This window comes from Electrophorus electricus, chromosome 8 (genome assembly GCF_041902795.1).
Source record: "Electrophorus electricus isolate QZ-2024a chromosome 8, ASM4190279v1, whole genome shotgun sequence".
Lineage (NCBI taxonomy): Eukaryota > Metazoa > Chordata > Actinopteri > Gymnotiformes > Gymnotidae > Electrophorus > Electrophorus electricus.
In genome coordinates this window covers 32,782,416-32,797,963 of record NC_137504.1, presented here as the reverse complement: position 1 = coordinate 32,797,963, position 15,548 = coordinate 32,782,416, and the positions used below count along the sequence as shown (strand labels likewise).

The 15,548-nt window shown below is 43.5% G+C and overlaps 1 protein-coding gene and 1 pseudogene across 5 annotated transcripts in view; one reads left to right on the top strand and one right to left on the bottom strand.

The window, feature by feature from the left end:
* The window catches only part of arap1a (ArfGAP with RhoGAP domain, ankyrin repeat and PH domain 1a), a 75,138-nt gene extending 69,411 nt beyond the window's left edge, over positions 1 to 5,727 (bottom strand). For 3 of the 5 annotated variants that reach the window (XM_081719769.1, XM_081719770.1, XM_081719772.1), the window contains exons 1-11: positions 5,513 to 5,727; positions 5,300 to 5,385; positions 4,977 to 5,084; positions 4,468 to 4,537; positions 4,122 to 4,242; positions 3,639 to 3,826; positions 3,424 to 3,527; positions 3,032 to 3,228; positions 2,757 to 2,842; positions 806 to 988; positions 516 to 690 (exon numbers count right to left, since the gene is read on the bottom strand). In XM_081719769.1, coding sequence (XP_081575895.1) covers positions 516 to 690; positions 806 to 988; positions 2,757 to 2,842; positions 3,032 to 3,228; positions 3,424 to 3,527; positions 3,639 to 3,826; positions 4,122 to 4,242; positions 4,468 to 4,537; positions 4,977 to 5,084; positions 5,300 to 5,385; positions 5,513 to 5,527 — 1,333 coding nt within the window. In that variant the 5' untranslated portion in view covers positions 5,528 to 5,727. Of the gene's footprint in view, positions 1 to 515; positions 691 to 805; positions 989 to 2,756; positions 2,843 to 3,031; positions 3,229 to 3,423; positions 3,528 to 3,638; positions 3,827 to 4,121; positions 4,243 to 4,467; positions 4,538 to 4,656; positions 4,776 to 4,976; positions 5,085 to 5,299; positions 5,386 to 5,512 lie in introns of those variants that run through there. The other 2 variants (XM_081719773.1, XM_081719771.1) reach the window with 2 other exon arrangements.
* Positions 5,728 to 8,307: 2,580 nt separating this feature from the next.
* LOC145659098 (DNA excision repair protein ERCC-6-like) lies at positions 8,308 to 15,407 on the top strand (annotated as a pseudogene).
* The last annotated feature ends 141 nt before the right edge of the window (positions 15,408 to 15,548 follow it).

Genomic DNA, 15,548 nt, shown 5'->3' with positions numbered 1-15,548 from the left:
TTATTCTGGATGTTTCAGAGATTCTGTTTTGAATCTATTTTAATTTTGGCTACCTCAATGTTGGGGGCCCTCTCTATGGAGCATAAACTGGTTCATTTGAGTGCTACAAAGAAATTTGACTCATGTGCTCTCATGTGCTCTGCACTTCATAGAAAAAATGTACACATAATAAATAATTACTTTCATAAATATAATTTGTTACTTCTCGGTTCTAAAATGACCTTTTGCTTCTTTAAAGAAGCATGTTATCAAAGCCTCAAAGCTTATCTTTGTTTTGATACTGTAGTGCTCCTACTTAAGTGTGTATTTCCTGTTTGAATATCAAGTTTCACTTCTAAAGGTGATTTCCTCATCTCACCTCTCACCACATAAGTTTCAATACATTATAATTTCCTCATCATGTCTTCAATAGTTAAGTTCCACATCACTATTTACATTTATTTAAAAATACAAATTGTCTTGCTTTACCAGGTATGTAAACATACGTGTGAGTGCATGTGTGTGGCAGTGTCTACCTGTGGTCAGGTGATGCCGCAGTAGCTCCACCTGTGCTGGCTGTCCTGTGTGCTTCGCCAGAGCTAGAGGAGAAGGGAATTCTGGGATGCCTGTGTAACATCTGATTTCTGCACCAGAGAACAGCAGAGAGAGAGTCTCCACCAAATTATCAGTCTGTACTGTAGTGCACAGTGCCTGAGGACAGAAAAGGAATTTGTTTAGGAATAAGCATGTTAAACCCCATAACAATATTTTAAATAATCCCTCATGTGTAACATTATACAATTAGGTAATTGGAGTGTGTACATACATTGTTGAGTTCCTTCTGCTGACCATAGAGGGTGTGGCGTTTACAGTACATGGCATCTTGGTATTTAGCAGTGATGTGTTTGACACGCTCGGAACTGCTGGCATTCTGACTCAGCCTCTCACAAGCAGGAACATCCACTGCCCAGAACTGGTTGGCTTTACTGTTGCCTATTAAAAGGAAAACCTACCAGCAAAGAACAACAACTGTGAATCACACCCTGAAGGAATTTTCCCAAGGATGAAGAAAACAGACAGATAACTTTAGGTTAGATGACTTAAATAAAATAATAAAAATCTCAAAGTGCATTACATAATATGGAATACATATTAAAGTTTCATTTAAACACAATACATAATAATGCTACAAATTGTAATGTTGCTGCTGGCCCGAGTGCCGCAGGGCATGGGGAGGGACGCACAGACTCCCTTGACAATGTGAAACATTTAATGACATTAAATATGTACAACAAGGGTGGCACTCACACAAACACCGATGGAAAACATGACTGTACACTTAACATTAAACATAGAACACCGATACATTAATATACGATTACACAAAACAATGTTACGGCTATACTAATCAGGATTGACACAGACGTAGAGACAATGACCAACAAAGGGAGCACACACGGACAGGGGTTTAAATAGACACACAAGACATTAACATTAAACCCTATACACGTGTGTGCAATCCCGTGGGGCGTGGTTACAACACAAACACGGTACATGTGGATCCCCCTGCACACGGTGGGCCGTACCACGTGACTTATGGGGAGGAGCACTCCGTGACAAAAATGAAATATATCAAATAAAATCTATAATAAATGATAAAGGAATGACCTTAAAAATGAATTCTGGGCCAAACTAAACAAATATATTTTGATCTGGATTTTAAAAACCTCTCAAGCTGGTTGTCCATATAAGAGAGTTGTACAGAGAGAAAAAGTCTTTCTAGTTGCAGGTGGTTCCAAGAATTATCAGAGAGAAGAGGCTGGGATGGGTTATAACACTGATCAAAGCCATTAAAGGCTTTAATCACTGTAAGCAAGACATTGTTCAGTAAGACAGACATGACTAAAGTGCTTAAGGTACATGACTAGTAATCAGAAGGTTGCCCGTTCAAACACCACCACTGCCAATTAGCTACTGTTGGGCCCTTAATCCTCAATTGCTCAAGTTTTATTCAATCATAATTGTACCTGGATTTGCATAAAAGTGTCAGCTAAATGCTGTAAATGTAAGCGATTCACTCTGGTCCGGGGAATTACACAAGCTGCTACATTCAGAGCCAGCTGAAGACACAGCAGCTCACCACACACTGCATTAGTCTCATCTAGACATTATGAAAGCACCTACTGGTTTCGCAGCAATGTATAGGATTATGTAATGTGTCATTCTGCATGGCTGTTGACAGCAGTTAGATGACAGTTATATGGGCCTTAAATTATAAGATAACACCAAGGTACTAAGCAGTACATTCAGATTGCTCAGAAAAAAGCGTCAAAGCCTGCTTTAAAAGTAGAGCTCTTATACTTGGTAGACATAGTAACTAATATCAGTATTTCTGTTTTAGTTTTATCAGAAAAAAATTCTGATCACATAGACTTTTTAAACTTTACAGTTTTCCGTTTTGTACATCTGTGTAGCGGAAAAATTATACACAAAAAAATAACAACAAGTGGAGTGAATTTCTAACCATCTGAAAAACTGATTCAGACAGAATTAAGTTCATTCTAATGGAAACTGTATTATTATTATTATTATTACTATTAATATTATTATTATTAGTTACACATATATAGTATCTTTCTCATTCCCAATGATGCTTAGGAATTGCTTAGGCAATTCCTATAAATTATGTAAACTGAACACTAGAATGTTAAAAAAATACAGGTTTTAGTACACTTGAGCAGTGTAGAGTGTGGTTGTTAGATCAGAGCTCACTATACCTTAATGAGATCATCAGTCCACACACACTCATCTGACTTCAGATTGTAAACCTTGGATACAGATTGTCCTAAAGACTGGTGCACACCTGTCATCTCACACACACACACACACACACACACACATACACACACAAACACACACACACACACACACACACACACACAGGGGCACGTGTAACTGTATTTACACAGACATGACTCTATAAGCAGTGGTATACCGTGTGTGTGTGTGTGTGTGTGTGTGTGTGAGTGTGTGTGTGTGTGTTTGTTTTTACCTGCACATTGTTCACACAGCAGCACACACAGGTTGACTGAGGCCCACTCTGGCATTACAGCACCACAGTCTGCACACGCACGATTTGTCTCCAAACTCCAAACCCTCTCACACACACTGTCTGATGATGACTGGCTCACACATGCCATCAGACAAGCATACCAATGCTGCCACTCCACTTGTGAGTCCACCATGAAACTACATTATAAAAGACAAGGAGAAAGGGGTTTTTTTTGTGTGTGTTTGTGAAAGAAAGAAATAAAAGAAATGTAAAAATGACACTTATAAAGTTCATTATACATGTCATTGAGCTATTATTATTATTATTATTATTATTATTATTATTATTATTATTATTATTATTGTGGTCGTTGTTGTTAAGTTAAAGTGTACCTGAAGGTCCGGTAAGAGGTGGTAATTTTGACAAATTTGCTGGTCTGTTTCACACTTGCTCTAGACATGTCAATGTCAGTGATTCCTATACCCTGCAAATACTCCTGCACACACATATACACATACACATGCCATGCAACATTTTCAAAGGTGTACGTTTACAGAAATGTGAGCATCCCATAACACTTATGAACACACATATACTGTACACACACCTCACGATTTCTGAACAGGTACACCTTGTGGTTATTAACCACTGTATAGAGTTTGTTGCGTGGTGATGTCATTTCCAGGTAGCCCTCAGTACTGACAACAGCAGTTTTAAAAAAGCCATTCCCACACTTTTTCTCTTGTCGACTATCTAGAACCTTCCATAGACAGCTCAGCCAGTCATCTCTCTGTTCTAAAACACACACACACACACACACACACACACACACACACACACACATGCATGCACAAAGACACACATCAACACACACACAACCTTTGAGTATGTTCAGATTGCTTAATACATCATTTTTAAGAAGTATGTTAGTGCAATTTAGTGTAATGAGATTAGTGAGAAGTGAGATCAGAGTGTAGTGTTTAGTGAGTTTAGTGTATAATGGCATTGGTGTGTAGTCAAATTAGAGTGCAGGGAGTTAAGTGTGTAGTAGGCAGTTATAAGTGAGTTAAGCATGTAGTGAAAACTCAACTGCTATTTGGTGCACGGAAGAGAAAAGTTCGTCCCTGAGTTATGATCTCAAAACGCTTCTCACCCACACGCACTACCTCGCTCACACAAGCCAGGGCCACCATGCGCTTAGAGTACACCTCCTGCAGAGCATGATGAGGATAAGAGAGAGGGATGAGATGGAGGGATGTAGAGAGAGAGGGATGGAGAGAGAGAGAGAGAGAGAGAGAGAGAGAGAGAGAGAGAGAGGTAGTGAATGATCAAAGGGAATATAGAGAGACACCAAATGGGAAGTTACAGGAATAGAAGGACATATACTCTGATACTATGAACGTTTACTGAATGTTTGAACTGATGACTGGTTGAACCTTGTTGTTCTGAAAATATCTCAGATACTCCCAATCCAGCTGCACCCACCTCCTCTGAAACTGCCGGCCTCTGAAAAAAAAAAAAAATTGCCACTACACGTTCAACACTATTTGCAAATGAAGGTAAAAAGAATTATATTGCTATGTATAAATGAAGAATACACAATACACAGTATTTGGTCACATTACCAAAAATGTGTTGCTTAATTATGAAATGATTCCTAAGTATTTGTTCATTTTAGCTCTTCCAAAGAAAATTCTGATTTCCTGATTACAGACTGATGAGAGATGGGCTGAATCTCGAGTTCCTGAAATTACAAGTACAGCTGAAGCTTTGCAGATATGGTTGTGAAAATAAAATGCCAACATGTTTCTGAAACACACACACACCCACACACAAACACTATGGTTGTGAAAAGAAAATGCTAAAAATTAAATTCAATACACAGACACACAAACAAACACACAAACACACATACACCCTGTTTCCCAAACTCACACATACTTACCCATTAGGGGGAGTTTTATCAAGCCAACCTGATTTAATTATCAGTTGCAGATTCAGATCCTCTGGATGATCAGGAAAACCCACACAGTGTATATCAATACTCTCGTCACTACATACATCACACACACACACACACACACACACACACACACACACACACACACACACACACACACACACAGACCAATAGATACACAAATATGCAGAGATAGTGTTAAATGTTCATACTCTTCAATACACAGGCCATGTTGCCCATCATTTATTACTATATGTAGACATCAGTTAATCCTTAAAACCACACACATCACACACACACAAACACACCGCTCTCTTTTAAAAAAATTGTGTGTCCCGCCTTCTTCTACAGAAAGACTTCGAATACTCTTTAGGCCCGCCACTGCAATGGACCCCTATTGGACAAACAAATAAATACATAACAATGTAAAGAGACAAAATGTCAGTAATGCAGTAGCTCGATTCTACTCAATATATGTGTATTGAATATACACAAGCACACAGAAAGAGACAAGAACTCACCTTTTTATCCACCATGTCAGTCTGTGTGTAAATCCTTAATGGAGATATAAGGAGATATATGCTAAGACTATGTCCTGACTACATTTACTGTAGTCTGCAGCCAAGCATAAATACCTGCTCTGTAACTTTGCTATTTATTTCTAATAATACTACTCTACACAGTACTCTGACATGAGGTCAAGAACCACCACACACTGGTCCCAGCTCAAAAGCTTCTGTCTGATGAATTTCCAACACACACTTCTTTATATGAACAATGAGGAAGCTATGCTGTTGTTTTGTATGTGTGGTTATGTGTGTGTGTGTGTGTGTGTGTGTGTTTGTTTGTGTGTGTGTGTGTGTGTGTGTGTGTGTGTGTGTGTGTGTGTGTGTGTGTGTGTGTGTGTGTGTGTGTGTGTGTGCAAAACTCTGATGGAGTTTTAATTTTTACTGGCATGCAGAACATATGATGTGAATGATGTGCAGTATACTATCACAGGTTATAACACATTTACATACATCTGCATACACTTTAGCTTTCATATGCTGTTTAATTGACAAGAGAGAGATTTGTCTATATATGAGCTGTTTATGACAGGTTATAATCTGGCAGAGCTAGAAGAACATGAACCCAGAACCAGCCTAACCTGACACGAGTCTGTTCGGTCACACATACCATGCATGACTTTTTGCCAAGTACTAAAGCCTGCTTTAAATGTCACTAATTGTCTCTAGATGATGCCATGTGCTAATTAGCATATCTATGACATCATTGTCATATTTGCCTGCTGCCTAGTGTCAGATGGTGTCAGCCTTTCACATCTGGTTGCTTCTCTCCTACTCTGTGTTAACATACATTGTATTTTAATATAGCCAAATTCCCAGGAAAGCTGTTCTTATTTCCATATGTTATTTGGGAGAAATATGAAATAGTGACTAAAAGGTGTCCCATTTACGCTACACGTTAACCAGCACTCTAGTAACCTGACATCTAGTAACCTGGTTGTTTCAGAGATGTTTCACAGTCTTAAATTTATTTTAAACATGGTCACCTCCATGTGGAAGACCTGCTCTATGGAGAATAAACTGGTTCATTTAAGGACTACAAAGCAATCTGATTCTTAATGTGAACTGCACATTATATTTTTACAAAATGTAAAAATATTATATTTTACAAAATGTAAAAATATTACAATATTAAAAATAACTTTTTTGCTAATTTTTGGTGGTAAATTATTTTTTTTTCCCCTCTGTTCTCAACCTTCTTTTGGTGTAGAGTGCCAAGTCAACACAGTGTTTTGTTCTTTTTTCAGTTTAGTTGAGAGTCTATACAGATCTCCAAAACTGTCCATATACCGTGACCAAGACTGTGAATTTAAAAGGCTGTCTAACACTCAGTGGGCATGCAGAAATGATACACTGAGATCCCTGAAGGTTCTTTCTGCCATGATGAAGCTACTCCAGAACATGGCTGAGCATGACCCACCAGACCCTATATGAGGTGATGCCTGGATGCTCTTGTGTAGCATAGATTATAAATGTATTCTGTGCATGGACATTGCCACACCCATTGTCAATGAGACTGCCATTGCATCTGCTTCACTTCTGAGCAAAGACCTTTGATCTGATGGTGTATGATGATGGTGCATCCTACACCATTGTGGAGGGTGTCATGCAATGAATGAAAGCAATAAGGAAGGATGAAGAGTTCAAGGTAATTTTTTCAGAAGCAAAAGGACAAGCAGAGGCAATAGGCACTGAGGGTCCAGATGAAATACCTGGACAAGCATAACACAGGAAGGTACCTCAAAGGTACAAGTACAGCTCCCTGTTTGATACAGAGGATAGCCAAGCCCAAGGCTTAGAGGAGCACTACCAGGAAAAGGTGTTCTCTGCCTTTCTTGACATATTCTCCCAGGAGCCACACTGGAGATTCAAGGGGCAGGATGACACACCAACTAGATCAAGCCTATCACATCTTCACTGCCTTACCACCTCAGATAACGATATGAGCATGACAACTGACAGAGATGCCCTATCTGTCAGAGACATGTGCCAGTTTTATGATATGAAAGATGAAAATTATGTCACTGAATACCGAAGGTATTCCACTCATCATGTGCTCTCACATCCAGAAAGGTCAAAGCTGTGCTAAGGTGCCTTAAAGACAACAACATGGAATCTGACTATGCTCCTCGAAACATATGCTACAGTCCCAGTGACAGCTGCTTTAGGAGAGTGATAATTCTTTAAACGAAAGTTGATCAAACCTCATGTCAGAAACCAATGTGGGGAAAGAAGTTTCTTTGATCTTCTGCTACTGTCAATTGAGGGGGATATTGAGGTTGATCACAGTGAGGTCACTGACAGAAACACAATTCTGCTATTCCCACCAGCTCTCTTTCCTGAGTATAAGCTCCCTAATCATAGCTTTCTTTTTAACATCATCACATCTGTGTGTGTGTGTGTGTGTGTGTGTGTGTGTGTGTGTGTGTGTGTGTGTGTGTGTGAAACAAATGTTAATAGTTCCCCTCTGTGTTTTACTTTGGAGGTGTTTGTGAAATACATATTTTAAAGGTTTTAATTCCCCTCGTGTTTTTAACATAGAGAAACGATTATAATTTAATAGTATTACCTAATAACATAATGATAAACTAATGAAGAATGAAAACTATACATGATGCATCACGTGTGGCCACGTGTCGTGCAGTAGATGCCTTTTTTAATGCTTCCTTTTTGTTTTTTCACCTTTGCCCTTCAAACACTTCCCCTGCAGATTAATATTCTTTCTCCACCATGTTGAAGGCTCCGAAACTCTCGCGTCTCGATAGTGGGTAGTAGCGCGGTGTGAGTGTTCGCCGCCAGCGAATAAGAAAAAGAGCCGCTGGTCAGCCTTGTCACTGATTGGTCAGCATCATGGCGGGAAAAAAACCCCAAACTAGTTTAAGCGCTTTGCCCGTGTTTACCTCGGCTCGAGCGTTGCCTTTGGACGTTCGGTGTGTTTGACAGTAAATATGGACTTATTGTCGGAGAAGTTTGATCAGTAAGTGATTAATAAAGTTGTTTATTTGTAGGAGATGTAGTTAGAGATAAGTAGTTAGCTCGTTCTCCGTTTCTGATGTCGAGTCACGAGTATTTAGACTAGCTAAGCTGTCCTAGCCTGTCTTGGCTAACCTAGCATAGGCGTGTTGGGCAGAATGAAGGCAAATGCCGAGTTGCTGTTTAGTCAAGCTTGTTGAAAATGATCGCATTTGATGCGCTAACTTCGCTGCTTGCTTGTTATTTATGGTTTCAACAAAAAAGGTAGCTAGCTAGCTAGTGATTGTTGTCTCCAGAAGTTGGATATTGAAACTTGGGTAAGTTGATTTCTAGCTACGACTGCTGGCGTCGAGTGTACGTTTTACTCGACTGGCGTCGGACTGTAATGATGAACCTGGCTACCTAATTTTAATGCTGTGTGCCAGTATAGAAATGAATAACGCAAGACTACATTTTCATGATGAGTGCTGCTTCTGTGGTTTTCTGTTTTCGCCCCTCACCCGGCATCTCTGGTCTCAAAAGCAAAAGTGGTTTTGAAAAAAAAATACCTGATTAAAATGAAACCAACAACAGGACCTCAGAAATGAAAGGAACGGAGAGAGCGAAAGTGGGGTAGACAACTGAAACATTTATATTTACGGAATTTAGCAGACGCTCGTATCCAGAGGGACTTACAAAAGTGTTTTGCCGTTTGCTCATAGAACACGTCCTAGCCAGTAGATTAGGTTTAAGTCCAATATACCAATGAACTAGAATACTGTAGAAATACAGGGATCACTGCTGATGCCTAGAAGTACAAAATGCATAATCTCACACAACAATAAGTGCAATAAAGAGGTACTAGAGTTTGTTAGTCAACAAAGGAGCAGTCAACATCAGTGTAATAAACAATACTCCACAATAAGTACTAGTCTCAGTCAACATAGGATCAGTGGTCATTTAAATATTCTACAAATATATGGGTCTTTAGTCTGCATTTGAAGTGTTTGAAACATAAGTTGTTCGATTTGCTACAATGGATAGGTGAAATAGATAACGAGTAAAATTATTATTCTTGTTATTCACTGACTCAGAGTGGAAAAGTGGGCATGATGTAATGCTGTATTGCTTCTTGTGTAGGTCCCTCAACATTAATGCAGACAACCTGGAAAAATACTACAGGTATGTGTTTTGAAGTTAGGAGAACATCAGTTTACAGTCAAAGCACAACATGCATGGTAGTTGTCATTAGGGTTTTGTTTTTGAGGTGTTGGCCTAACACACTTTACAGTCAAAGCATTACATTCATTGCATGTCACTAGTGTTAGTTCCTTGTGTTATACAGATATTTGAATTCAGCAGCAGCATCACTAACAATGTGAAAGTTGTCTAATGTATGCTTGCATTTGTGTGTATGTATGTGCATTTGTGCATGCATGCGTGCGCTCAGGTACAGGCAGGAGGGGAAGGAGGCTGCCCAGCGGGGCGAGTTGGAGCGCTCTCTGGAACTCTTCCGCCTGGCCTTCGAGATCCAGCCCAGCGCCAAGCTGCAGAACCGAATACAGCGCCTACAGGAGGCCATCCAGGACCTTGCAGCGTCCCCAGAAGACGAAGCCTTTGTGAATGTAAACAACAGCGGCTTGATGCTATATAAAGGCCTGTACGATAAACTGTATGAGCATCAGAAGGAGGGCGTGGCCTTCCTCTACAGCCTGCATCGCGACAGGCGCAAAGGGGGGATCTTGGCTGATGACATGGGACTGGGTAAGACCATCCAGGTGATCTTCTTCTTGTCAGGCATGTATGACACTGGGCTGGCCATTCACACGCTGCTGGTCATGCCCACCTCCTTGATCAAGAACTGGGTGCAGGAGTTTAGCAAGTGGACGCCAGGCATGCGGGTTAAGGAGTTCCATGGTACCAGTATAGCAGAGCGCAACCGAAAACTGGAGCGGGTCCAGCGCAAAGGGGGCGTGGTCATCACCACCTACCAGATGCTCATCAACAACTGGCAACAGCTGGCATCATCTGCCAGACAGGAGTTCATTTGGGACTATGTCATCCTGGACGAAGGGCACAAGATCAAGACTTCGTCCACCAAGACGTCAAAGTGCGCCCACGCCATTCCGGCCCGGCACCGCCTGCTGCTCACCGGCACGCCTGTGCAGAACAACCTGCGTGAGATGTGGGCGCTCTTTGACTTCACCTGCAAGGGCTCACTGCTGGGCACTGCCAAGACGTTCAAGGCTGAGTACGAGAACCCGATCACGCGGGCCCGGGAGAAAGACGCCACACCTGGGGAGAAGGCGCTTGGCCTGAAGATCTCCCAGAACCTGATGGAGCTCATCAAACCCTACTTCCTGAGGAGGACCAAGGCTGAGGTGCAGAGCAGGAAACGGGTGATGAAGAGGAGGACAAATGCCTGAATGCAGGTGAGACCGCCAAGATGCCGTCCCTGACACGCAAGAACGATTTGATAGTGTGGACCTACCTGAGCCCAATCCAGGAGGACATCTACAACCAGTTCATCTCCCTGGATCACATTAAACAGCTGCTGACAACAACGCGCTCACCACTGGCTGAGCTCACAGTGCTGAAGAAGCTCTGTGACCACCCCAGGCTGCTCTCCACTCGAGCAGTCACTCAGCTGGGCCTGGAGAAGGGCTCTGCCGCTAACCCTGCCCTTGAAGAGGAGGAGCAGAGCGAGTCGGCAGCCAGCCGCATCGACCACGTGCCGGACGAGACTCTGGTGGAGGAGTCTGGGAAGCTGCGCTTCCTGGTGTCTCTGCTGGAGCGGTTGAGGGAGGACGGGCACCGCACGCTCGTCTTCTCGCAGTCCAGGAAGATGCTGGACATCATGGAGCGCGTGCTGCATAACAGGAGCTTCCAGCTGCTCCGCGTGGATGGTACGGTCACCCAGCTGTCCGAGAGGGAGAAGCGCATCACTCTGTTCCAGACAGACAGGCGCTACTCCATTTTTCTCCTCACCACGCAGGTCGGCGGGGTCGGCCTCACTCTGACGGCTGCTAATAGGGTCGTGATCTTTGACCCCAGCTGGAACCCGGCGACTGATGCCCAAGCGGTGGACCGCGCTTATCGAATCGGCCAAACGGACAATGTTGTCATCTATCGGCTCATCACCTGTGGAACTGTTGAGGAGAAAATTTACCGCCGGCAGGTAAATGGGGTGCAAATTGAATCTCAAATGGTTAAACAAGTCTCACATCCCATGATGATCAGTATAAAGAGGCAAATGTAATGTTGTGTTTATAAATATTTACACTGAGCAAAGCCCGCTTTGATTAATTGAATTCATATTGTGTGACAAAGTACTGGCTTGAAATTGTACTTTACTGGAAAATGCAGGCTATGGTGTGAACACTTATGTTTAGTGGTTGGATATTTTATAGCCACTGATTAATTCTGTAAAAATAATCATATTACAGCATAGTTTAGTCAAAAGTAGTCTGCACCATCTTTAATTGTAAAGATGTAATCCAGAGTGAGTGAGTGAGTGAGTGTGTGTGTGTGTGTGTGTGTAAATACTGCACAATCATTACCTCTGCATTGCCTCTGTAGTTACATAGAAGGTTTACTGTTCATCACTGTAACTTCTTCCATTAAGCATTTTTTTTTTTAGGTCTTTTAAGCTTTGTCTTTAAAATAAGTGTGATCCATTATGTCGCATCTTGTCACTCTTGCAGGTGTTTAAAGACTCTCTGATCTGCCAGAAAACAGGCGACAAGAAGAACCCTTTCCGTTATTTCAGCAAACAGGAGCTGAAGGAGCTGTTCATCCTGGAGGACACACGCAGCTCCTCCACACAGCAGCAGCTGCAGTCTATGCATGGGCAGCACCGCCACTCGGACCCCGCTTTGGACCGCCACATCGCCTGCCTGCACACCATGGAGATGTTCGGCATCTCCGACCACGACTTGCTGTTCTCCAGGGAGGCCGGGGTGGATGCACCGCAGGATGCAGAGTTGCATCGCTACATCGAGACGCGCGTGCAGAAGGCCCAGGAGCTGGTGCGGGCCGAGTCAGAGCTACATGGGCAGCTACTGGAGAGCATTGCACATGACACAGAGCCTGCATGGCTTGCCCGGAACCGTGATGGAGATGAGGCTGACGTGAGAGCGCGTAGGGCACCATCCACTCCCCAAAGTCCCCCACCCACGGTGGATCTGACGCAGTCCAGGTCTGACGACCCCACTCAGAGCGAGAGTGAGCAGGACGTGGAGGTGCTGCATCGTGACGGTAGTGTGGAGATTGTTGCCGAGGGCGGGGGAATGGAAACCAGGAATGAGTCTGTTCTGTCTGCTGGAGTAATAGAGCTGTCCTCCCAGCCGGTGGAGGAGAATGCAGCTGCAGAGAGCTCAAGAATCAGTGGGTGTAGATATCACGATGGTGAGTCTGAGATGGTCCCCGAGGATGGGGGAACGGAAGGCAGGGATGAGTCTATGCTGTCTGCTGGGACAATAGAGCTGTCTTCCCGGCCGGTGGAAGAGAATGCAGCTGCAGAGAGCTCAAGAATCGGTGGGTGTAGATATCACGATGGTGAGTCTGAGATGGCCTCCGAGGATGGGGGAACGGAAGGCAGGGATGAGTCTGTGCTGTCTGCTGGGGCAATAGAGCTGTCCTCCCAGCTGGTGGAGGAGAATGCAGCTGCAGAGAGCTCAAGAATCGACGGGTGTAGATATCACGATGGTGAGTCTGAGATGGCCCCTGAGGACTGGGGAACGGAAGGCAGGGACGAGTCTGTGCTGTCTGCTGGGGCAATAGAGCTGTCCTCCCGGCTGGTGGAGGAGAATGCAGCTGCAGAGAGCTCAAGAATCAGCGGGCGCGTGCTAGCGGTGGGAGACAATGTGGCCCTGCTGGCAGAATCCTGCAGCCAGGACCTGAAGGAGCAGCACCCTGATCCGAAGAACCTCTATCCAGAGAGTGGAGAAAGCTCCATGGTGCTGACCACTAGCATAAAAGCTCAGCTCCTCCCCCAGCACTTCTCCCTCCTTGGCCAGTTAGATTCATCCAAAGCCCTGCTTGGGGCGGAGCTAGATGCATCAGTAGCATCTGTGGAGGCAGAGCCTTTCCAGGGCAACTTTAACCTGCAGTTAGACGACAGTGCAGACATGTTTGAGGAGGGCGAGGAGAGGTCGTCTATGGACGAGGAAGGCTTCCTGCTGCAGATGGAAGTAAGTGGCAGTGAGCTGAACGAGGCTGCTAAGCTGGAGAACACCAGCCCCTGTGGCTCTCCTGTGATGACGCATTCCGTCGTGTCCATGTCAGCAGACGACTCTCTCCTGTGCTTGGGCAGCAGGAAGAAAAGGGCCCAAGTCATCTATGACAGCGAGGAGGATGAGCTGAAGGAAGAGGAGGCAGAGAAGCCGTGTTTAGCGAGCAGCCCGTTGGCTAGTAGCTTTAGGAGTTCCTCCACACCCAAATCCATTTTGACCAGCAGCGCCCCCCGAAGGCACGGTATGAATACTTCGGTAGCAGCACGTCGCTCGTTTGTGGAGTCTCTGCTGGAGGACTTGGAAGAAGAAGAGATAGAAGAGGAAGAGGACTGCAGTTCTGATGGGGCAGAGCTTAGCCAGACATCAGAGGCCAATGGAACATCTGTTGATGAATCAGTTGAAGAGGAGAAGGAAGAAGGGTGCTGTAGCTCTGGAGGGATGTGTCTTAGCCAGGCATCAAATGCCAATGGAACATCTGTTGATGAATCGGTTGAAGAGGAAGAGGTCAATGGAGAGATGCTGAGTTCAGAGAACACGGGTGAGGAAGTGACTTGTGAGGAGCATGAAAGTGAAGAAGGAGAGGAAGAGCAGAGTGCTTTTGAGGAATCGACAGGCAATGTGGAACTAGACTCCAGTGAAGCCATGGAACAGTTTGCACCAGTACCCACTCCAGAAACCTGTTTGCAATTGGTCAGCCCATCTGAGAGCACTGTAGAAGTCCCTCAGGAGCCAGAGGAAACATACGAGGCACTGGTGCATTCTGGGAAACGCTGTCTGGCAGAGGGCAAGAAGAAACAAGCCTTGGATCTATTCCTGAAGGCAATAGACATTAATAGTGGAGATGGTGAAGTCCAATTGCTCATCATTCAGCTTTACAGAATACTTAGCCAACCAAGATCGTAGCAGCATGTAACCCAGTGTTACATGCTGGAAGCACCTGCTCATCTAAAGATCGGGACCCAGATTAATCCCCCACATACCCCCACTCACAGATCTTCACCATGTCATAGTGTCTCAAAGCTATTAGTGTTGGCCCTGCTTTCCACAAAGCCCCGATGAAGCATCGGGCATTGATGTTCATTCATGGAACCTGATTACTACTTTCATATCCCATGGTTTATCGGTACAGTTTAACAGACACTACCAATACAGAATGCACAGAAAAGAGAGTACCTTTTGATGTTTCCTGTTTGACAGACAGGCCAAGCCTGACTAACCGAGCACACTTTTAGTTTTTCTGAGGGTGAGCGTCACTCGTAGTGAAGGCAAAGTACCAAAGGGGAATTGGGCCAGTCTCGCTCTCTCTCTTGCTCTCTCTCTCGCTCATACACACAATGCAAATCTGTCAATTTCTTCTGTTTTTTATATTCAATTCAAGCTCTGTCAATCAAGTGCACTTTTGTAAATTCTTCATTTTTTGAAAATGTACAAAAAATACAATAAAAACATTCTAAAGTAAGCCACAGAAGATTAGTGTTGAGGCTTATTTACAGTCTGAAATGTCAGTTTGAAATGAAAAGGAAAATTGTTGCTTTCATTTGTATAATTTTTTATTAAACCTTTGCAGACTCTTCTGTATGTTTGTCAGTTCTAACTTATACAAGTAACAAAGGATTTGATATAGACAGTCAAATAAAATTAGAAGAAATTATTTTTGATCTTTATTTCATGTATGAATCATCCTTTTCAATTTGTCATTTGTCTAAATGGATCAGACTGCCCCCTGCAGTCTGAGCTGTGTACACGTTTTATTACAAACTCCAATTGCCTTTTATTGACATTAACATAAATACATGCTCAGCAAA